General features: G+C 52.9%; 8 protein-coding genes across 8 annotated transcripts; 4 read left to right on the top strand and 4 right to left on the bottom strand.

The window, feature by feature from the left end:
- Window positions 1–715: 715 nt before the first annotated feature.
- On the top strand, window positions 716–2,196 carry BBK36DRAFT_1113147 (DUF676-domain-containing protein; the record flags this gene model as incomplete). Its single annotated transcript, XM_024889877.1, has 3 exons — window positions 716–772; window positions 865–1,164; window positions 1,234–2,196. The coding sequence occupies 3 exons, from the start codon at window positions 716–718 to the stop codon at window positions 2,194–2,196; spliced, it is 1,320 nt and encodes a 439-aa protein (XP_024751879.1).
- Window positions 2,197–2,943: 747 nt separating this feature from the next.
- On the top strand, window positions 2,944–4,270 carry BBK36DRAFT_1134491 (hypothetical protein). Its single transcript, XM_024892327.1, has 3 exons — window positions 2,944–3,094; window positions 3,159–3,913; window positions 3,959–4,270. Exon 2 carries the CDS (start codon window positions 3,189–3,191, stop codon window positions 3,894–3,896), a length of 708 nt encoding a protein of 235 aa, XP_024751878.1. The 5' UTR covers window positions 2,944–3,094; window positions 3,159–3,188; the 3' UTR covers window positions 3,897–3,913; window positions 3,959–4,270.
- A 976-nt stretch (window positions 4,271–5,246) lies between these two features.
- On the bottom strand, window positions 5,247–5,925 carry BBK36DRAFT_1138672 (phosphotyrosine protein phosphatases I; the record flags this gene model as incomplete). Its single annotated transcript, XM_024893258.1, has 3 exons — window positions 5,247–5,525; window positions 5,606–5,697; window positions 5,775–5,925. The coding sequence occupies 3 exons, from the start codon at window positions 5,923–5,925 to the stop codon at window positions 5,247–5,249; spliced, it is 522 nt and encodes a 173-aa protein (XP_024751877.1).
- Window positions 5,926–6,961: 1,036 nt separating this feature from the next.
- Window positions 6,962–9,418, bottom strand: BBK36DRAFT_1112708 (hypothetical protein; the record flags this gene model as incomplete). The annotated part of the gene is made up of 1 exon (XM_024889828.1): window positions 6,962–9,418. A coding segment is annotated over one exon (2,457 nt), but the record flags the coding sequence as incomplete, so codon positions are not given.
- A 2,025-nt stretch (window positions 9,419–11,443) lies between these two features.
- On the top strand, window positions 11,444–13,048 carry BBK36DRAFT_1112892 (mitogen activated protein kinase 2; the record flags this gene model as incomplete). The annotated part of the gene is made up of 5 exons (XM_024889851.1): window positions 11,444–11,556; window positions 11,719–11,851; window positions 11,908–11,974; window positions 12,056–12,370; window positions 12,435–13,048. The coding sequence occupies 5 exons, from the start codon at window positions 11,444–11,446 to the stop codon at window positions 13,046–13,048; spliced, it is 1,242 nt and encodes a 413-aa protein (XP_024751875.1).
- A 1,082-nt stretch (window positions 13,049–14,130) lies between these two features.
- Window positions 14,131–14,967, bottom strand: BBK36DRAFT_1113821 (hypothetical protein; the record flags this gene model as incomplete). Its single annotated transcript, XM_024889956.1, has 2 exons — window positions 14,131–14,786; window positions 14,859–14,967. 2 exons carry the CDS (start codon window positions 14,965–14,967, stop codon window positions 14,131–14,133), a joined length of 765 nt encoding a protein of 254 aa, XP_024751874.1.
- Window positions 14,968–18,602: 3,635 nt separating this feature from the next.
- BBK36DRAFT_1166460 (hypothetical protein) lies at window positions 18,603–19,334 on the bottom strand (the record flags this gene model as incomplete). The annotated part of the gene is made up of 1 exon (XM_024894917.1): window positions 18,603–19,334. The coding sequence occupies one exon, from the start codon at window positions 19,332–19,334 to the stop codon at window positions 18,603–18,605; it is 732 nt and encodes a 243-aa protein (XP_024751873.1).
- Window positions 19,335–20,012: 678 nt separating this feature from the next.
- BBK36DRAFT_1166459 (trimeric LpxA-like protein) lies at window positions 20,013–20,705 on the top strand (the record flags this gene model as incomplete). Its single annotated transcript, XM_024894916.1, has 2 exons — window positions 20,013–20,051; window positions 20,139–20,705. The coding sequence occupies 2 exons, from the start codon at window positions 20,013–20,015 to the stop codon at window positions 20,703–20,705; spliced, it is 606 nt and encodes a 201-aa protein (XP_024751872.1).
- Between the last annotated feature and the right edge of the window lie 860 nt (window positions 20,706–21,565).

Genomic DNA, 21,565 nt, shown 5'->3' with positions numbered 1-21,565 from the left:
TGGCAAGCGCTGCTTTTACTGCGACTTTACGGCGAGAACTCGGGACAAACTTGGATCATCCACTCGCCTTATGAACCACATGTCCGCTTCTGGTCAACAACCGCATACGAGTGTAAAGCGCCGCTTCTTGCTTGTGATGCGGTTGAAATAGTCTTCACACTTATAGCAGGAACTGTCTGAATCATAAGCAGAATGTTTGGACAGTTGTAGGACAAGTCACCTGTCCTGACAGCTTGGGATACCAAACACGTGCAAGGCCCAGCTGTAATTTTTGCAGTATGTAAAATTGTACTATCTACAACAAGACTCTGCTGCTCGCTATCTCGTCTTGTCCACGTCTACCTCATGCAGTCAAATCCTCCAGGTCATCCACCTGTTACAGTCTCCCGATAAGCAAAAAAAAAAAGCTAGGCTTGATAGCATTCAATCCTGTCTCAATGCAACTGCTTTGGCGGACTTTGCCATCAGCCCATCGTTAGCTCTGGCACACGCGGCCCGGCTCTGCGCGGAAATACATTGGCTGTAGATTACGCTTCTTACTCAATCGGGGCGTCCCAACACCAACAAAACGTGGAACTATCTCCGCGATCCATTTTTCCCGAACCTACGTAATGCGCCTCCCCCATGTAACGAGTAGAAAAAGGACCTCCGCTGCCCTGCGCCCCTAATGTCTGCTCGCCTGGCCGGGTCACGACTCCTAGGCAGAGCTTTCAGGATGGATTTCGCCGGCGGGAGCAACAAGGCGGACCACCTCTGCGTCCTGGTGCACGGGGTGAGTTTGAATGAATGGTTCCCAGGAGTTGCTGTGTCGAAACTGCCGCGTGTTTGTCACTGAAGCTAACTTGCCGGTGCTGTTGACGAAAGCTATGGGGGAATCCGAACCACATGAACAACATCGCAAAGACGCTACGAGCCCAGCACTCTCCCGACGAACTCTACCTGCTCCTGGCCAAGCGGAACAGCGGCAGCTTCACCTATGACGGCATCGAGCTGGGCGGCGAGCGAGTCTGCGCCGAGATCATAGAGGAGCTGCGGATGATTGAGAACAATGGCGGCAAGATCAAGAAGCTGAGCGTCGTGGGCTACTCTCTCGGCGGCCTGGTGTCGCGGTACGCGGTTGGTCTGCTGTACGCAAAGGGCATCCTCGACTCGGTCGAGTGCGTGGTAAGCAACGCGCCTTAGTACTTCTTGGCCGGCGAAAGACGATCTTCAATGGCTGATACCCGAGAGCAGAACTTTGCGACCTTTGCCACGCCGCATCTCGGCGTACGGACGCCCCTGAAAGGATGGCATAACCACATGTGGAATGTTCTGGGCGCGCGGACGCTGTCCATGTCGGGCAGCCAACTGTTCATCATTGACAAGTTCCGCGACACCGGCCGGCCCCTGCTGTCCGTCATGGCGGATCCCCAGTCCATCTTTATGCTGGGGCTGCAGAAGTTTAGAAGGCATACGTTATACAGCAACATCGTCAACGACCGAAGCGCCGTTTATTACACGACATGCATAGAAAAGACGGACCCATACAGGGACATTGATCGGATCAAAGTCAACTATCTGAAACAAGACGTAGAAGGCGTCATCCTAGATGCGGCGCATCCATTTTCTCCGCGACCCAAGGTTCCCGCGCCAGTCACATTGTCGTCGCTTACCGAAACGGGCATCCGGTGGATGAGGGGCATCCCGTTTATGATTACGGTGTCGGTCCTGGTGCCCATCGGCGTGGTGGCCTACCTCATCAACTCGGTTTTCCAGACCATACGGAGCACGAAGCGCATCAGGTTGCATGAGGGCGGCATGGCAGGCATCAACGTTGCCGAGTACCGGGTGCCGATCCTGATCAAGGAGCTTCGCGAAGAGGTCGAGCACGCCTACGAGGCGCTGAACAGCTCGCAGAACCAGGAGTACCTGGCGGACGAGGACGAAGATGAAGAGACGGGCATGAATGCCGAGGACAGAAGCACAATGGCTCGGGAGAGGCGGATGTCGATCCCGACACAGCCAACGCTGGCCCTGGCGCCGTGCCAGTTCGAGATGATCCGGTCGCTCAACTCACTCAAGTGGAGGAAGTATCCGGTCTGGATTCAGAACGATCGACACACGCATGCGGCCATCATTGTGCGTTTTGAGAAGAAGACGTTTGACGAGGGCTGGGTGGTTCTGAGACACTTTGCGCGCGAGGAGTTTTTGATATAGATGACCTGGATGCGATGCGGATGCTGGTAGTAGTAGTATTGCTGACGTGGGTGGTTCGGGAGTTGAGTCGGATAGAATACGGTAATTCGCCGACACATTAGTATTTTGTTTGGGACTTGTTTTGATTGTTAATACAAAGCGATGCTTGCACATGATAGCGCATAGAAACGAGATGGGAGTCTGTGGGATGGTGTGGTGTGAGTTGTCCGTCGGCGGAGGAGGAGACTAATGGCGCAGCACCCGACATGCGGTTAGCAAACAGGCTGCGGCAGCGTCTTCTGATTGGCCGTCCAGAGCAGTTGAGAGATGCCAATTGGCTGTTTGCCACATTATCCGATGCAACATGTGTGACCAATGCGACTTGTCATCATCATATGTAAGGGTAAGGGTAAAGCCACGGACAAGCCAAGGCTGGGTGAGTGTATGTTGGCGGGGTACTAGTTGTAATATTCCGCAACTCCCAACCTGCAAAGCTCAAGATCAAGCTCACAGGCGACGGAGGGCCGGTCACGTGCAGCTGCAACCCCGGATTCAGGCCACCCTGCAGCGCTTCCCCTCACCAGTGGCCAATCACCAGCCCCGCCGCCCGCGTGCTTCCCAAGGCAAAAAAGTCGATGCTCGTGCCACTGCCCTTCGCCGTCAGTCGATTTAACCTCCCCTCTCGCCAGAGGCCTCGGATCGCCTACTTCACCCCCTGCTTCTGCACTTGAATTGTGTGCTTGTCCTTCTTCTCTTCTTTTCTCTTCTCTTGTATCAACGATTGCCTCCTTCGCGGATTTGCCCGGAACATGCGGATGCCGGCTTAGCAGGCAACCTCGACGGACCCCAGGGAGAGCCGACAGAAAAAGCCATTGAATCTTCGAAGCATCAACCTGACGTCCTGAGCCGCTGAGCCTCTGGACTTTTCTCAGTCGCAGCAAAGCCATTCGATACCGATTCTTCCTCCTTCTTCTCTCCTCTTTCAATCGCAAAACTCTGTAACAACATTCACCATGGTTCTCACGCACTCCACCAACCACACCTACTCGCATCCCTTCCCGACCGTCACCCTCGCCTACTTCCTGCGCTACTCCTCCCCTCAGCTCAACCCCTTCGCCGCCCACGTCCTCAGCACCGACACCATCTCCAGCCATGTCGACCCGGAGACCCAGCGCCTCTACACGACGCGGATCCACCTGAAGAAGAGCCGCATGCCGAGCGCAGTGTACAAGCTGCTACCCGCCAGCGTCTCTGGTGGCACCTCCGGCGAGAAGGCCTCTTACATTCTCGAGACCAGCGTGGTGGACATCAAGGAGGGCTGGATGAAGACGGAGAGCCGCAACCTCAACTTCACCGGCGTGCTGTCCGTCGTGGAGAAGCAGCACTTTAAAGTCCCCAGCTCGGCTGAGGCCGTGGCCAGGAACGAGACCGACGTCAACTCCAGCGTCATGTTCAAGTCGCGGCTCGGCGAGAAGATCAGGGGAAAGATTGGCCAGGCCCAGCAGGAGAGCAGCGGCTGGCTGCCCGGATTCCTCGGCGGGCTCGGCGCAAAGGGCATCCAGCGCAGCATCGAGAGCCTCGCCTCCACCAAGACCATTGACCAGCTCAGCAAGAGCCGCGACGGCATGCGGCTTGTCCTCGAGCGGCTTCGCAACGGCGGCGTCATTGGCGTCATGGAGAAGCTCCGCCAAGAGCGCCAGAGACAGGCCGCTGCCATGTAACAACAACCAACGTGTACCAACAGAGGAAAACGAACGGGCGACACACAGCGTTGTGCCGGACTGAATGAACATCGCCCACACGCAACACCAGCCCTCATGATGACGGACTTTGTACCCCTACCTGTATATTACCACTCTTTCCCTTTCCTGTTTCTCCCTAGCAAGGCGCTGTGTTTGTATTTCTTTATTCGGCGTTTATCATTTTTTTTTTCACGGGCGTCATGAGGGCCGCGGGAATTGGCCAACGGGGAGATGCGTGCTGTTGTCGGTGTAGCGGAGGAAATCCATGCGGACAAGGACAAGGTCACGCAGTAGGGAAAACGTGTGACATCCCCTCTCTTGCATTGAGTCGAGAACTCAGAAATAGCAATACAGTATTGTTAACTTCTGTAACCGGATTGCCTACCTATGCAGCGTGATGTGTTATTGCACTGCATGTGGATGTGAGAAGTTTGAATTGCACTCGAGGAGCTGGACATTAAGTCCTTTCTCTAACAAACTTGGAATATTCATTGTGAGACACGGACTGAATTAAGCTGATACACAAGACAGACGGCCTCATGCTAGGATGGCGATCTGGGTGATCAGTCCGGCGGTAACACGGGAGATCATCTGGTAGGAGGTCGGGCGGTTGCCGAACACCTTGGTGGCGATTCACCGTTATCCAGGCCCCGGTGCGGTACCGTACCATGTTGCGGCGCGGCATCAAATTCTGAGAAGGCGGTAGTATCTCTGCAAGTGCTTTGCTTTCGAGGCCTGGCGGGCAAGGATGAAAAGCAGAGATATCGATAGCGTTGGTAGGTGTACCTATGAAGGAGTGATGACTTCTGGTATTGCTGACTTCACAAAAAGTCATTCTCTATGGCTCTTGGTTCGATGTCGATATTGATTGCCAATGAAGATTAGTATTCTGCAATTCGACGTCTTCCCATATTGAGCGGTTGGAGAATGCTAATACGCCTGGCCCCTTCTTCGTTTACATTCCACTTCTTAAAAAGAGATGTGAATGGCAAGCTTTAAAACCCCTTCGATGCCGTTGCTCTGTCAAACCATTCTATATTCCAGTTAATGCCATATGCTATCTACCCACCCCTATATTCCCGAAAAATGCTCTGTATTCCAGATCGCCATCTAGGCATATAAGTCTCCTTATATCATGCATCTCGCATCTTGCATCCCCAGAAGGAAGGGGAAGGACAAACAATGTGTGTGTGTGTGTGTGTGTGTGTGAAGTGTGTAGGGTATCAAATCCCGCCCCCCCATTTCCGCCTACTCCAGTATGTCATCATCAAAAAAGGGAAAAAAAGAAAATCGTAATCTTGGTTGCTGGCTGACCCCCCCCTTTCTTCTTTATTCCTTGTTGACAGCCGCCCCTTGCTCGTTGACCACTTCTTGCAAAAAGTTCTTGGCAAACCGAGAGCACTGCTCAAAGGCCTTGTCGAAGCCATCCTGGCCGCCGTAATAGGGGTCGGCGACCACTTCGGGCTTCTTGGTGCCGCTGTATTCGCCAAAGAGCATCACCTTGGCCTTGGAGTCCTTGTTCTCGCGCTTGAGGCGTTCCAGATCGGAGAGATTGGAGAGGTCCATGGCGAAGATGTAGTCGAACTTTTCAAAGTCGCTTCTCGTAATCTAGGCAAATCATCTGTCAGATCAGGTTCCAGTCGACAGTGCTCCTTTAATGCCATGAGAAGTAGGGAATGGCAACTTACTCGTCGCGCATCGTGGTCGTAGTCGAAAATGTCGTGCTTCTCCAGCGTCTCCATCGTTCGCGAATCTGGCGGATCGCCGGCATGGTACGCAGCTACACCACCTCGTCGTCAGCGCTCTCCGTCTCATACTCATATTCATGTCCATAGCCAGCCTTTTGCATCGACTCACCCGTTCCGCAGGAATCAATCTCGCCAATCTTGTCCTTGTACTCTGGCTGCTGCGCCAAATGCCGAAAGATGCCCTCTGCCATTGTCGACCGGCAAATGTTGCCCAGGCACACGAAGAGCACGGAGATGGGCTGGCCAGGTAGCCTCGTCATGCTGGGCATGCTGCTGTGTCGCTTGTTGGCTTGCTGTTGGGCGGCAAAGGACGCTGTCCGGTTTGGTCGTACGGGGAACATTTGCACTGATGTCGTCGCTCGTTCTGTTCGCTCGGGCCGTGGAAATCAACGGTCAAGGAGAGGGATGAGAGATTCGATTACTGAGGAGAAGAAGAGAATGAAGGGAATAAAAAGCGAAAAGGAGAGTCTTCGCGATAGAAGGGGGTTGTCAAGGAAAGGCTGGAGGTTGGGAAGTTGAGCCTCTTAATAATGCAGCATTGAGGCCAAAAGCAAGCATGGCGAGCAGCAGGAACAAGCCGAATCCATCGCCTTCTCCGTCAAGTCCGTTGCCATGAAATGACGATGCCCCCACATTAAGCTGAAAAGGCGCGGGCAGGCGCCGGGTTTAAAATTACCGAGCATTAACCCTTGTGCCTGAGATTGCCTCCTTTCCGTCCATGTACATGTCGTTCAGCACGATTTACGCTGTGTTTCTTTGTACTCACGCAGAATACAAACTGTTCCCTTCTGCCAGTCCGGCTCCCGTGTTTTGTAATGCCTAATTAGCAGAGGGCTGATGACGGCTTCGACGGGTTATTTATGGATCAGGCTGCGATTAGCCCTTGTCTGACATTGACGTGCCGGTCCGGGATGCGGGTCCGGGAATGGCTGCAGCTGTTGGGAGCCGACGACAGGCATTTCTGGGAAGAGAGTCACACAAAGAGATGAAGATGATGACAGTCAAAAGTGTTTTCAGAACTAGCTGGACTATCTGGCTGAAAAGAGTGACATATGGGAAAATGCAAGGGCGGGATCTCAGTCCTTATATAATACGTGCACGAGGCATCAGTATCAAGCAGTTTCATCAGATTCATGGGGTATCTTATATCTCTAAGTTGTCGCCCCCTTCTCTGACAACAGCAACTGAACCTCGAGATTCGACATGATAGAGAATAGACAAACTAATAGAAACGGAGACTCCAGTCGAGTATCTGCCCATGATCCTGCTTTCTAGGAGATGATGAGGGAGCACTCTTCACGAAAATTCATCCTCTTCCTCAAACTCGTCCCATTCCTCAAAATCACGCTCTCTATCAAAAGCATCCCGACCCCCTTCCGTTGGCATCGAGAATGAGTTGTCATCTTTTAGGAATCTTCTCAACTTTGCCCTCCACCCATATGAGGGCGTCTCCCAAATATCACGGCATACTTTCGACAATTCATCCAGAAGCATCCTTTGCGCCCGTTCGCAGTTGCGGCTTTCTTGCAATGCTAAAGAAATACCTTCTCCCCGCAGATACAGATCTTTCCCCCCATTCGAACACTGCGGCCTGAAATGGCTATTCCATAGGTAGGGCATGAGCTGTTCTGGAGGGCGCAGTCCAAGCAACCTTCCAAAGGCCAAGGGTATATCAGTGCAAAGGCAATCCAGACTTAACGGAGACTGGCCTGCTATTGTTCTCAATTTTACCTCAAGCCATCGAATCTCTTCAGCCTCTTTATAAAAGGCAATTTTGATTATCTTCCTCATTGCCTTCACCGATCGCTCTCCCTCACGCAGGTTCTTCAATTGCTGCAGGCCCTCATGATGTGCCCGGTGGGCTACCCCGTATCGCACCTCGGCCCATATTCGCAATACTTCGTCATATTTGGCGTTAGGTGTTAGTTCAGACTCTGGATAAACAGGATACACGATCTCGTCGCCGAATTCCAAGGTGATATTCTCAGATTGACTGCCACTGGAGCCACAAATTATCTTCCGAGGCCGTCCCAACTCTGAATCACTGACTGACACTGGCCCCATGCATCGCTTATTGAAATTTAGAGCACTGGAGAATTGTCCAATGATGATTTCAGAGCTGTTTGATAGTTTGCCGGGAGCCGTAAACAGCTTATCGGTGACGCGCCTGGGCAATATCACGGTAGCGTATTTGGATGTTCGTTGGATGGATTGCATTCTTGCTGGCCTTCCGTCCTTTGAGGTGTCGGGCCGAATGTAACTGTCAAGTCCAAGGTATTGAACATCTGGTAGACCCGTGAGAGCGAGAGGTACTTTCTCTGGGCGTCGGACCATGGGCCCGAACATGGGTGGCATCATGCTCCCGGGCATATGGCAGGGCATGATCTCGACCCGGTGAGTTGCATCCATCAGAGGGACTCGACTTCTTGCTCTGGCGATAAGTGAATAGACTCGGCCCTGATCGATACTGTCCGGATCTATTCCGATAGCCTCGTTATCCATATCCGACTTTACGGCCTGTGACATGAATCGAAACGGATGTGGAAACTCAGAGAGGCCCATCCACTCAGTCCATTTGAGCCAATGCGGGTAATATATCAGACAGACCGCGAGAGGTATATCCGGCACTTGTGGCACCGTACTCTTATCTTCGCGTTTCTCCATAAATCGTTCCATGGATAGCGTCCTGTGTCCTGTAATGTCTGCCCAAAGGTGGCAACCAAGGAGTAACGTTCGCAGAGGCAGAATGTCCTTTGGATAAAGCATGGCGAAGTCCTTCAACATACTCAGTAATTCATCTGGATACTCGAGGGATTCTATGAGTGCAACGTGATATCGATATCCAGAAAGCACATCATCTTTGCCTTGTCGAGCTAACAGCGTAGCATCACACGCAATCTGGAATAATGGTCGATTGTTGTCACTTTGGTTCCGTGATTCGTCTTCTAGCATCTCTCTGAGGTCCCATCCTGGCATCAAACGGTGACGAATATCAGGGTCCTTATAGACGAAGGGCGTCAACAGATTTCCAGTTCCAAGATTTCGAACAAGTCTCTGGACATGGCGAAAATACTCTTTGATCTCAGTGTGGGCCCGAAGAACCTTCTCCAAAGGGGTTCCGGTCAGCAGCCTCTTCAGCACGTCAATGTTGGCGGACGACATCATTGCAAAATGTGGGATAAATCCCTTTCCCACTAGATAAGACGCGGAATCACATTTGAATGCCAAATCGTTCAGGTCGAAATAGTTGTCTGGCTGCTTTGGCCCGCTTGCTTTGGTTGATGCGATCATACTGGGGGTTTCTGTAGGAACTGGATCTTTGGCTCCTCTGGCAAAAACAGGACCTCGCATGCAGGAGTCAAAACCGATGTATGCTGTAGTGACGAATGTCTCCTGTCCAATTGTCTTGCCTCTCAGCTCGGCACGTATCTTCTTGATCACGCTCCCTGACGTTCTGCCGGCAGCCATTTGAGAGTTGGCTTGTGGACTGCCATCCACTAAGTGTCTACACCGTCCCATCACCATGAACTCGGTCATTTCAACATCTTGAACGTTTTGCTGAGATGGATGATTGGCGAGCGGTCTTTCGTGAGTGGTTTCCAACTGAAGCATTGTGTCCACAAGCACCTCATTGTTAGAAAGAAGGACAGAACATCCTCCATCTGGCTTCCTTCGGAGAGTACACCCTTTCCAGGTACCGCCGTCCGGAGGGGCAATGGGCACGATCCAATGGTTGCCGCTATTCATGGTGACCTTTTGCTAGATACATTCATCTTCTTCCACCAAAGACGGTACAGAAATCTTCGAGGGAAGGTAGAAAGAATGCGTAATGGAGCTGGTCCTGGGCAAAATATATTGCGTTAGCGATAGCTGGAACTATGAGCAGAAGCAGGCAAAGTAATACTCAGTGGCTCGTGTGAATTTGGCTCGCACGATTCCTTGTACTTCGGCAGAGAGAAGTGGCAATGCTCTCGGGAGTGTACGCGACGTAGTGCGCCCAAGAGGCAATAGTTCACGCCGTCATGCAGATAGAGCTCGTCTTTAAACGCTTTTAAGTGAGTGATGAAGTGAGGGAAAATGATGAGGGAGAAGGAAAGAACACAGCAGAATGAAATGCCGAGGAGAAGGCGGTGTTGTCTCGTTTTTCAGGCAGAAAGAATGCAAGCTACATGAACTGCCTCGCACTTCGACGACCAGCATCAGCTCTAGGCACGCATGATGGGCAGTGAGGCATTCACTGAAAATGCATCGAACTTGAATCTTCCCTTGACTGATTGTATAGGAGTACATGCTTCGAGAAATAGCCTCTGAGTCTGTCGAGGTGAAGGTGAGTCGGTTGCTCCAAATCGAAGTGCACAGCTACTTGATCTGCAATGCAGTAGGAGCATCGAGATTCGCTTTTCGTCGCATGATATCTGAGCTGCTCTGCAGGGCGCATTCTGAGGTCTCCTTTTACTGTCTCCGGGATCTTTTTTTGGACACCGAGACGATATATTCAAACAGTGTTATATCGACGACTGGTAGTGTTCAATGGAAGGCATTTTGACGCTTCATTTGATCAGTTGCTTCATCAGTCGTGGCCCAGATCAGACGCCATTGACTTCGAGACTCCAATGCGGCAGAATTCGGCTCAGCTGTTCTCGTGAGTTCTTTCATGATCTGATAGCCGTTGCTGTGCGTCTCTGCCCCGCTATCCAGTGAGAACTCTTTTGGACTGCCAAAACGCCAAGTTCCGATGCAGTTCGACATCGAGAACCGCAATGAGCGCAAACGGTTCCTCGCTCTCTCTTTTCTTTGACTGTCGCATTACTTTGAACCGCGGCTTGTAATTGACCAAACGAGGTTGTAAAGAGTCAAAAATTGCCAGGGCTGCCCTTGCTACGACTCGTACCTTACTGCGTACCGAGATAACTGATCCGAAAAGCATGTGATACAGCTCCTTCATAGATGTTTCAAGTGGACTCGGTTGGCGAAGGACTTGACCACGATATAAACCCATTTAGTACTTACACATTGATAGAGGGTACCAAGAGAAGAGCATCCAGCATGGCAACAAAAGAGCCTCCATTTGCAGACGCCAAGGCCAAGGGTCTCTCCAACGGGGAAGCCGTCGCCAAATGCGCGCGGCTAGAGTGCCGGGCCTCGCTCCATCACATCTTGGGGTAAGACGCGATTGGCTGCGGCGGGAGATGCTCAGCCCAGCTGCGGAGGCCAAAGAGCGTCGCGGCGTTGGCTCTGCGGCCGTCCCCACCGTCCGCTAGCCCGTCGTTTGCGCTGGACGGCGCAGCCAACCACGTCGCTGGGATGTCGGATGAAGAAGTTGTGGTGCGCGATGGCCAGAGGTGGTGATTCCTGTGCTGTGCTGTGCTGTGGTGGCCGCGTCGCCCTTCTCCTGGACTAACTAGTTTATTACGATACTCTCCTCTTCTTCTCTTCTTCTCTTCTTCTTCTTCTTATCATAATTACTCTCTCTCCTTTTCCTTCCTTCTCTGAAACCAGAGCAGACCCAGCACAGCTCTTTGCCTGCGCCGTGCGACCCAGCCGACGCCTCAGTCTGTCGTCCATCGTTTCAGCCGTCCGGCCTCTCCCTCGTTTTTCTTTGTTGCGCCAGCTACAGTAGTATCAGCCCCTGTAGCACCAGCACGGCACTGAAGCACCCCCTACAAGCACCGAAACCCACAGCGGCTCGCCAGCTGGAGAACATAAACCCCTCTCGCCCCCCACACGAGAAACCCAGGACATCAAATCTTCACGCATCAAACCCTCAGCGCAGCAGCCATGGCGGATCTCCAGGGACGAAAAGTATTCAAGGTCTTCAACCAGGACTTTGTGGTCGACGAGCGCTACACCGTCACCAAGGAGCTGGGCCAAGGCGCCTACGGCATTGTCTGGTGAGTTCCAACCCGGGCGCTATTCGAGTCATAACTTGGATCAGATGGGAGCATTTACACACCCCGCTTGCTGCCACTTTGCGAACCCCCCGCCGCCACCATTTCGAACGAACCATCACGGCTTTGCTTGCTTTGCTTGCTAACCATCATCCGTGACAACAGCGCGGCAGTCAACAACCAGACGAACGAGGGCGTCGCCATCAAGAAGGTCACCAATGTCTTTAGCAAGAAGATCCTCGCCAAGCGCGCCCTGCGCGAGATCAAGCTGCTGCAGCACTTTCGCGGCCACCGCAACGTGGGTGACGACGATTTCTTCTCGATGATACATAGGCTGACGCTCATGGGTAACAGATCACATGTCTCTATGATATGGATATTCCGCGACCCGACAACTTCAACGAGACATATCTCTACGAAGGTCAGTACGAGCCGAGGCGTCGCGGGACGATCGATGAATAGGGGTAGCACCACAATGAACCGCAGGCTGACGATTCTTCAGAGCTGATGGAGTGCGACTTGGCGGCCATCATCCGATCCGGCCAGCCCCTGACAGACGCTCACTTCCAGTCCTTCATCTACCAGATCCTGTGCGGTCTCAAGTACATCCACTCCGCCAACGTCCTCCACCGAGACCTGAAGCCCGGCAACCTGCTCGTTAACGCCGACTGCGAGCTGAAGATTTGCGACTTTGGCCTTGCCCGCGGCTTCTCCGTCGATCCGGAGGAGAATGCCGGATACATGACGGAGTACGTCGCCACGAGATGGTACCGCGCGCCCGAGATTATGCTGAGCTTCCAGAGCTACACTAAAGCCAGTACGTTGCGCTTGTTGCACTTGACGACACTGTTTTGGGTACATGGCACTGACTTTCTTCGCAGTTGATGTGTGGTCTGTCGGCTGCATCCTGGCCGAGCTCCTGGGCGGGCGCCCCTTCTTTAAGGGCCGAGACTATGTCGACCAGCTCAACCAGATTCTGCACATTCTCGGAACCCCGAACGAAGAAACACTCCGCCGCATCGGATCCCCCCGCGCCCAGGAATACGTGCGCAACCTGCCGTTCATGCCCAAGAAGCCCTTCCCCGCCCTCTTCCCCGACGCCAACCCCGACGCCCTCGACCTCCTCGACAAGATGCTCGCCTTTGACCCCTCACAGCGCATCAGCGTCGAGCAGGCGCTCGAGCACCCGTACCTGCACATCTGGCACGATGCGTCCGACGAGCCGGACTGCCCCACGACGTTCAACTTTGACTTTGAAGTGGTCGAGGACGTTGGCGAGATGCGAAAGATGATCCTGGACGAGGTGCTGCGTTTCCGACAGCTGGTGCGCACGGCTCCTGCGTCCGGCAACCAAGGCGCACCCCAGCAGATTCCGGTCCCGATGCCGTCAGCCGGTGGCCAGTGGACGGCGGAGGACCCGCGACCCCAGGAGTACATGGGACAGCCCAACGGACTGGAGCAGGAGCTCCAAGCAGGCATGGACATTAGGAGGTAAATCCGTGTAGAGCGCGAAAAGCTGGGTTGAAGCGGTGTCTGTTTGTCTCTGGTGCATTTACACTGAATGGCGCGTTACTTTTCAACGACATGCAAGAGCACAGAAAGAGGCGGATCGATCAAGACAAATGGAGTTTCACTGTATTGGAAAGTTCCTGGCGCTGGATATAGCATGAATGAAGCGAAACGGGCACGTTTGCACGAAGCCAAGGAAAGGAAAGAAAAAGACTACAAGGGACTGATGTATACAATACTCTACAAGGCGCATGCGAGTATAATTTGCCGAATATCAAGATATGCCTTTTTTTTTTTTGCTGTTTGCTCTTGGGGAGTCTAATAGTTCTTTCGGTTCCTGTTTGTGAGATGTGACGAGGCTCACACCCACACGCCTTGCCATGTACCAGGCAGATGTCACCCTAGATTCTGGCTGGCATGATCTAACCGTAAACTGGAAAAGTGGTCAGCCATCTCATGTTGTTTGTCTGAATCTAGCGTGTCGACCTAATACTGTGGGAATGGGGAAACCCTTTCAAGATACTAAGGGGATTTCGGTGCGTAAGAGCTAAGTTGGGCCTGAGAACAATTGGCCTCACTACAAAGTAGTACGCGGGCGGGAGCAGCTGTGAGATTTTAAGGCAAAGACGAACATGGGGGTCATAAAAACAGCTTGTGTTTACGAATCGGTGGTGGTGTGGGTTGGACGTGGGTTGCCAACTCATTATGCAATGGGATGTATTTTTAGAGAGCCGTGAAAGAAGGTGTTTTCCGACAGGGGGAGCTATATTTGAGAAAAGAGAGTTGAGGATGCTTGAATAATGTTCTTCGAATTGATAGCAATGAACGCCAAAGTAAATCAATTCTATGTGCAGAGTAGAAAGATGGAAGAATCATATATACAATTGCCTTCCTGCCTGCCTTGAGTCCGTGTCCGCGCCCCTGAGAAGATGAACCAAAAACTGTATAGTGAACCGAATCCTTTATATAACCCTTCCCAATAAGCTCATCTAAGAAAACAAAGCCAAACTTGATATTAAATGTTAAAAAAGAAACCCAGACAAGAGGGATAAAGCGAGGAAAGCAAAGTTATGCCTTGGGTCCGTAGAACCAGTACTGAGCAGCATAGCTCGTGCTATCCTGCCCCGCCGCCTTTGCGCACCCGTGGGAGTTGCCCCCGGCCGTCTCGACGCGGTAGACGAGCGTCGCGCCGCGCGAGTTCTGGTTCCCGTCGAGCGCGAGCCAGGCCACGGCGCCCGTGCCCGCGGGGCCGGGATCGGCGCTGCCCGGCGCCGGCACGGAGGCCTTCTTGGCGGCCACGACGTTGAATTTGCCGCGGGCGAGGACGAAGGTCGGGCTGCCGTCCGTGTTGAAGAAGTGGTGGCCCAGAAAGGGCAGCTTGCCGCCGTTGCCGTCGCCGAGGTCGAGCGGCGCGGCGCGGGTGAAGGGCCGCGTGAGGGAGGCGCCGGGCCCGTCGGCGGTGACGCGGCCGGCGGCGGAGTCGTTGAAGTTGAGGGGCACGGCGTGGTGGTTGAGGGCGAAGGCGGGCAGCTGGTTGAACTTTTCGAGCGTGAGGGCGTTGGGCCCCGAGTCCGGGGCGAGCAGGCTGATGTCGTAGAACATGGCGAGGGCGCCGGTGGAGGCGGCGTCGGCGCCGACGGAGGGGCACGAGTAGTTTTGGATGCCGAGGCCGAGGGCGATGACTTTGAGCTCGAGGCCTTCGGGGACGGGGGGCAGTTCGGTGGCTTTTTTGGAAATTTGTTAGTTTTGTGATGTGAATCGAGTGAAATTGTTGTTGTTGTTGTTGCTGGACTTACCACCGCCGGTTGTGGGCAGGACGGGATCGGGCATGGGGGCTCGGCAGACGACGGGGGAGGCGTAGCTCAGGGCCGCCGAGGCGAGCACGAGGAGAGACTGGGCGAGCATCTTTGTGGTGATGATACTTGACGGTGAGGTAAGATTGAAGATTGGTACTCCAGCTGAAGAGGCAACAAAGGTGAGAAGGATGAGGGAAGAATTATTATATAGACAGATCCGGACAGCTGTAAAGGCGTGGGAAGCTCGCCGACAGTTATAAGCCGGGATGGGGGAAAAGGCTACAGGTAAGCTAAGCTAAGGCCCATGCACTGGCACACACGCACACACATCAAAGGGCTAAAAAAAGAGACCCCCCATGGAAATAGAAATGCGAGCTAGTCCCGAGTCCTACAAGCACAGAATGGTGAGCCTCGTGGGTAACGCATGGCCCGGGATCAGACGCTGGTGGTGGTCGAGAAAGTAGGCCGTGCCAGGGGTCTCTCCGCTTGGGCGCTTAGAGCGGCGGGATGCAGTAGTTCCGTGTACGAAAACAGTTGGCGACGGCTCTGTTTGCGAGATCCGAGAGAAAGAATGGGGATGGGTTCTGGAATCAGCTTGGGCAATGACGGAGGATGACTGTGCTGGATGACGGATGATTACAGTTTCATACCTTGTTGTTTGTTTGGTCTTTTGCGTCATATCCTCGAAGCGAGAAAAGGGAGGCGAGATCCATCTAGCTGTCGAAATGTTTAAGACACACAAGCAAGCAGCAAGCCCATCTGAGACTGCGTTGGGCTGAGATGAGATTCAGCAGGGCAAGGCCGGGAACTCGGATCCCAAGGGGGATCCAGTTGATTTCCAATGTTGCTACTACTAGTAGTAGTAGTACTGCGCGGATCCATTTGGGTACATGCAAGTAAGAGGCAGGCATCTGGAATCTGTGTGGCTGGCTGGATGGCTGGACAGGTGGGCCAATTTCTGGACTTGTCGCCTGTGTGTGTCTCTTGTTGTTGCTGGTTTTCGGCTCGTTGCATCCGGATCAGCATCCCAGCTTTTCCCCTTTACCTTTGGACTCTTTTCTTGTTTTACTGAAGATTGCGATGAGATGACACATGCGGAAACATGCAGCCAAAAGGGATTCATTCAATTCCTTCGAGCCCTTACTGCCTGCTTGATTTCTTGGTTCATGTCGTACAGCCGGTGAGTCGCAGTCGCCTTCGTCAGCCGAGAAAATCCACGGGCTTGTTTTTGGTCCTTGATTCGCCGAGTTTGACATGCGGTGGCACGCGAAGGCGTGAGATTACCGGCCCCCGGGTTATAGAGATGGGCGAGTTGTTTACAGATTCCAAGACTTCATGGCGGGCGGCAAAGTCTAGGTAGATTTGCTTCCGTTAGTACTACTGCTGCGCTCGTTCTTGGTACGACCATGTGCCTATGTAATACCATTTCCCGCTATTCTCTTTGCTGTGTTGTTATGAGAATCACCTGATTCTGCAATCGAGGCGGTGGATGAATGAGCCTGGGGCGTTTGGTCCGAGTTGGTTGATGAGAAATAACAACATCGTGGCTTCAGATGTCATGAGTGGCGGTCATCCGGATCCCGGACCAGCCTTCCCCGACGGGACGATGAAGAGGTTGTTTCGGAAATAGACTGCTGAGTGGCTTCAGCCTCGTCGATTATTTCCCAGTTTTCATAGATTGAAGTCGTAGTCATCATTTTCAGCTCAGCAATCTTCTTTTTCTTCTTTCTTCTTCTTCTTCTTTTTTTTTTTTTTTTTTCACACCACAACCAAATTCGTAATTTCTACAAGTTGTGAGCCAAGTCCAGCCGCGGCATCACCCCACGTCGCGGCTACCAAGAAACAAAAAGGCCTCGATGGTAATACATACTACTACAACTGATAAAAGCCGGGAAAGCCCTGGGATGGAATGGAACAAAACACAAAAACGCACGGATTCCTCCGCCAAAAAGTTCGCGCCTAGCAGCTGGGCAGCAGCTCGCAGGGCTTAGCAGGGGAGCGGATCCCTCGCGACAGGGGACTGCTTGCTGCCTCTCTTCTTCATGGCTAGGCTGAAAGGGAGCAAAGGTCGTGATTCCAAAAAACGCCGTGGCGCGGGTGAGCATGGGGGAGCGGAAGGACTGATTCCCGCAACACCGCCACATGGTTTGCGGGCTGGATTTGGGGGAGTTCTTTTGACTTGGTGATTCTTATGTCATGGAAGATGGAGAAGGAAAGGAGAAGCCTGTAGTTTTGGGATCAACGTGAAATATTTGTAAGTGTTACTGTAGGACTGTAATTATACTGATGTGAGAACATGGTTGCACTGAACCTCTTTGTGCTCGGTATAATCTCTTTTCCCTCGCTCTTCCGTGTCTGGGTAACAGCAACACGGGTATGGAATCCATCCAATCCCTCTCCAACTTTACATCCTCGTCTACAGATACCCATTCCAACTTGCAGTCGCATTCCCTCCGTTCTTCAATAAAGTCACTCAGACCCAATGCCGCGCTACTCAATAAAAGACCCCGTCAACCATCATTGCGCACGCATCTATTTATAGATACCCCATTCAATTTGGGGTTTCGGCGGCTTATAGAAGCGCCTCTAGGCTGGAAGCGGACGGCCGGTCTCTTGAGCCGTCAGATGAACGAAAGACGCCGGCTGTACCAAGTAAAGAAAAAAAAAAAAAGGAAATTGCGCTGTTACCCCGGCCGGAGTCTAGATTGATTCCTGGCTGCTTTGCGGCTTGTGTTGTATTGCGTGCGTGTAATACTTGGTGATAGATTCAGTGTCCCCTCTGTTTTGAGCTGCCTGAAGGATGAATGATTGAATGAGTCGACGTTACTGTATGGGTTGAGGCTAGTGTGAATAGTTCATTCTTGTCATCCTTCCAACTAAACAAATTCAGTTGATGCAATTCCATTGTCTTGGCAATTCCCGACCTAGGTCCTGCGTCTGAATCCTCTACTCATTGTACTAATCGATCAACTAGCCGGCACGATTAAACGAGCCGGCTCCTATATGTTGCTTCATAGATCAACAAGGCTTTGCGGCTCTGAGTCTGCCTTGAACAAGCGCGGCCACCTACTCTAGACCGCCGGCGGCTGTTGAGTCCTCATCGTCGTAGCCGCTCTTTGGGCTGAACCAAGTTCACTTTAGCCACGGCTTCGCCTCGAAAACACTCACTTGGATCGCAAAGACGTTGTTGGTTGATATTGTTGGTCAGCCATGAATGTCAGTGCTGTAATACCTAGATGGGTCATAGTGGGCAATATGTATGCCATTGACGGAGCATCCAACACGGGCACTCTAGCTGCTATCCGAGCCAGGAACAGTGCTCTACGACTCCTTTGAAGGATTCATGGATGATCAGCACTGCCATCATGTAACAATAATCCGCCGGCGTATGTAGGATCGATGGCTCACGTGGGGAGCAGTTATTGACATAGAAACAGAACTCGCTTAATCTCGTGAGCATTCAATGTATTTGTCGTCTTTCTGAAAAGAGGGCAACAGGCCCGTATATATAGGCATCATTATTTGCTGCAAAAACGCTTCCGCTGCCTTTGTGTGTTCTCCTGGGGTATTCCTTTCCTTCTCTTCCCGACTGTACACATGCTGCCCTGGTGAAGCCATTAAAAAGGCCAATAGTCGGCTGATACCATCTCAATGTCAACAAGCTGTAGTTGTCGCTGAGTCTGATGTCCCATCTGTGCTTCAATAAATTGGTGGTATAGATGTTGAGACATTAATCCCACACCGTCATGTCGGCCACATGGGCACTTCTGACCGTGTCAAAGGCTCCCTGTACGCCTGACTTGGAACTTGTTTGCGAGGAATCTTAAACATGGCCGCTGGATTCCTCGTGTTATTGCTCTCCAACTCGGCCCGCCTTGCATTTGCCGGCAATTTCGTGTAAGGCTCCGATTGCAGTTCTGGCACTCCAGTGTATCTATCCCAAGCATTGCCCTCGTCCAGCTCGGGGATGCTCATCAGCGGATGTGAGCTTTGATCTGTGTTTCCCCATCGTCCAAGTGCAACTGGGGCCTTTTGGGAAACCTTTGGAAGTGTCTGGATATCCGCGTCTGAATGGGTGATTGTTATGGCCTCGTATCCCAGTCCGCTGTACTGTTGAGAGGGCAGTTCCAGCATGGAAGCATGCGGTGTCCCCGGCTCCGGCACATAGCTCGGGAATGTATCGGAATCCTTGTCTGATTTCCGGCAACTGAAGCCATATACGCAGAGTGCTATCGCAACTACCAGAACCAGCACCCCCAGGGCGATGCCGACCTCCAGAGCAATCTTGGCTTGGGGGTCGAGGCCGCCGCTGTCGGTTTGGCTCTGTGGCTCATCTGTCTGTGTGGCAAGCGGCGTGGATGTAGTGTCTGTGGGAACTAGCGTATGAGTTGCGAACGTTGTCTGTTGCGCTGTTGTTTCGACCAGAGTTGTGCATAGTTGCGGTGGACTGGTTGTGGAATCTAGGACAGATGGCATCGCTGCGACGAGAGTCGGCTAGTGCCATGGAGTCTGTCTCAGACGAGAAAACACACAACTAACATTGTCGAGAGAAGAGTCCCGTAAGAAACTAGTTGACAACATTGCGAGATTCACAAGAGACTATAAAGCGACCAACTCGGCAACTGCGCAAATCCATCCCACTCAACCACCGAGAGGCTTCGTCAACTCTGCCCCTGCGGCTCTGCTCTGAAATAGAGCAGATGGTCCACAGCAGGACATTTTCGAAACAAGGAAAGTCAGTCTATATGTCAGACTATCCATGGACGCGGCCCTGGGATGACTCTGGATTGGGTGCTGGAGACCTAAAAATATGCTGGATAGCGGGGATGCTTGAAGGATGCGATTGAATTGGGCTTGGGGCGTCATGTAGCGTGGCAGCTGATGGCTTTTCCGTGCCGATTTGGCGTGGGATGGACTATATTCTGAGGGTTCATCAACTACTGAAAACAGCTTACTCTATTCATAGAACCGAGATGCGGTGAACTGTACCTTTAATCAAGAGGTTTGTCTGAGTTGTTGAGTTTACAACTGGGTGGAGATGGTCCAAGCTCAAGCTCAACCGCCCCCACCCAAACTTCCTCAGATCGCCATTGTCAGTTGGAGCTTCAACCGTCATCAACTCGCAACAAACAAACATCCTCCCACAACGCCAAAATGTCGCGCCGTCCAGCAAAAGGAGACTACATTGAAACGGTAACAACTCTCTCCCCTCCTCAACTCGACCGTCACCTTTCGTCTTCATCATCACGCTGGCAAGCATCAAACTAAACGCGTCTCCAGGACACCGGCAACAAGGTCGCCCGCAAGGCCGTCCTCGTCGGCACCCAAAACATCATGCTCGGCGGCAAAACCGTCATCCAGCCCGAAGTCATGATCCGAGGCGACCTCGTCCGCACCGCCGCGCCCCCTCCCTCATCATCATCGTCATCCGGCGCCGCCCCGCCAAACACCACCGCCGTGGCCATCGGCCGGTACTGCTTCCTCTCGCGCGCGGTGCTGCTGCGCCCGCCCGGCCGCATCTACAAGGGCGTCTTCACGTACATGCCGCTGCGGATCGGGGACCACGTCTTCATCGGGCAGGGGACCGTGGTGCAGGCGGCGAGCATCGGGAACCATGTGTATATCGGGAGTGGGTGCGTCATCAACGAGTTTGCCATTATCAAGGACTATGTCAAGGTTCTGGATGGGACGATTGTTCCGGCGAACATGGTCATTCCGAGCTTCTCGATTGTGGCGGGCCAGCCGGGGCGTGTTGTGGGCGAGCTGCCGGACGGTGCGCACGAGGAGTTTGAGCTGCGAGACTTGTACAAGACGGTGGGCAACAATCCGCAGCCGGCGGCGGCTTGAGCGACGTTCGGCATTCTGAAGATACCGTCTCTTCAAGGGAGCTGTCGAAATGCCGAGAGGACGTACCGAGACCGAGGTGCGATGGTCAGCAGATGGACCGGGGCAGGCCCTCGACGTTATCGCCCAACCAGTGGCCCAAATCGACAACCGCCTGCTTGGAAGGACATTGCTTGCAACCGAGCCAAACCCATTCAGACGACACAGCACCTCGATATGCCATTCGCACGCACTCGGAGATTACGCGGGGACATCGCACGCTCTTACCGATGCATGTGTTTATGCGAGGGAACTCGGCAATATCTCAGCCATGACCCCGAGAATCACTATTCACGTCGGCATGATCTTCGGCCCTTCGGCTTTCGCACGGCAAGCTTTTGGGGGTCGAAGCTCGGTCAGAAGGCTCAGAGCCGGTTATGCCTCGATTGTGGAATACCAGGAGGGCCTTTTCGAAGCCGTCCACTCTGCCACACCTCATCTTTTGCAGAGGAACTCGCCGTCGCCAGCTCACAATGCCGAGCAGGCGAAGCTCGGGACTCGGACTATGAACAGGTTGCCAGTTTTATTATACGCCCATAATAAGGTCAATAGAAGGAATCTAGGGCACCGAGCGCCATTCTTAGGGCTTCCCAGGCATCTCACGGTTGGACAGGGGAAGAGCTCTAGCCTCGTCGGAAACAGAATGGGCTGACGTGACGAAGAGAGACAGCGGGAAGCTGATGCGGCCAGGGATATTCCACAGCTATCAGAGCAGCATCATCACAGAACTTCTGGTCTCACGTCTCGTCCTTATATGCAATCAACTCAGTTTACGTCCAACAAATCACAGCCCTCTATGGGCCGCCTGCTGCTTCGCACACTTT

This window comes from Trichoderma citrinoviride (assembly GCF_003025115.1).
Source record: "Trichoderma citrinoviride strain TUCIM 6016 unplaced genomic scaffold BBK36scaffold_3, whole genome shotgun sequence".
Taxonomy (NCBI): domain Eukaryota; kingdom Fungi; phylum Ascomycota; class Sordariomycetes; order Hypocreales; family Hypocreaceae; genus Trichoderma; species Trichoderma citrinoviride.
This window is presented reverse-complemented; position numbering and strand designations above follow the sequence as displayed.

Bases quoted from the DNA above. Each gene is read 5' to 3' on its own strand.
- BBK36DRAFT_1134491 (XM_024892327.1), top strand. From the start codon at position 3,189: ATGGTTCTCACGCACTCCACCAACCACACCTACTCGCATCCCTTCCCG.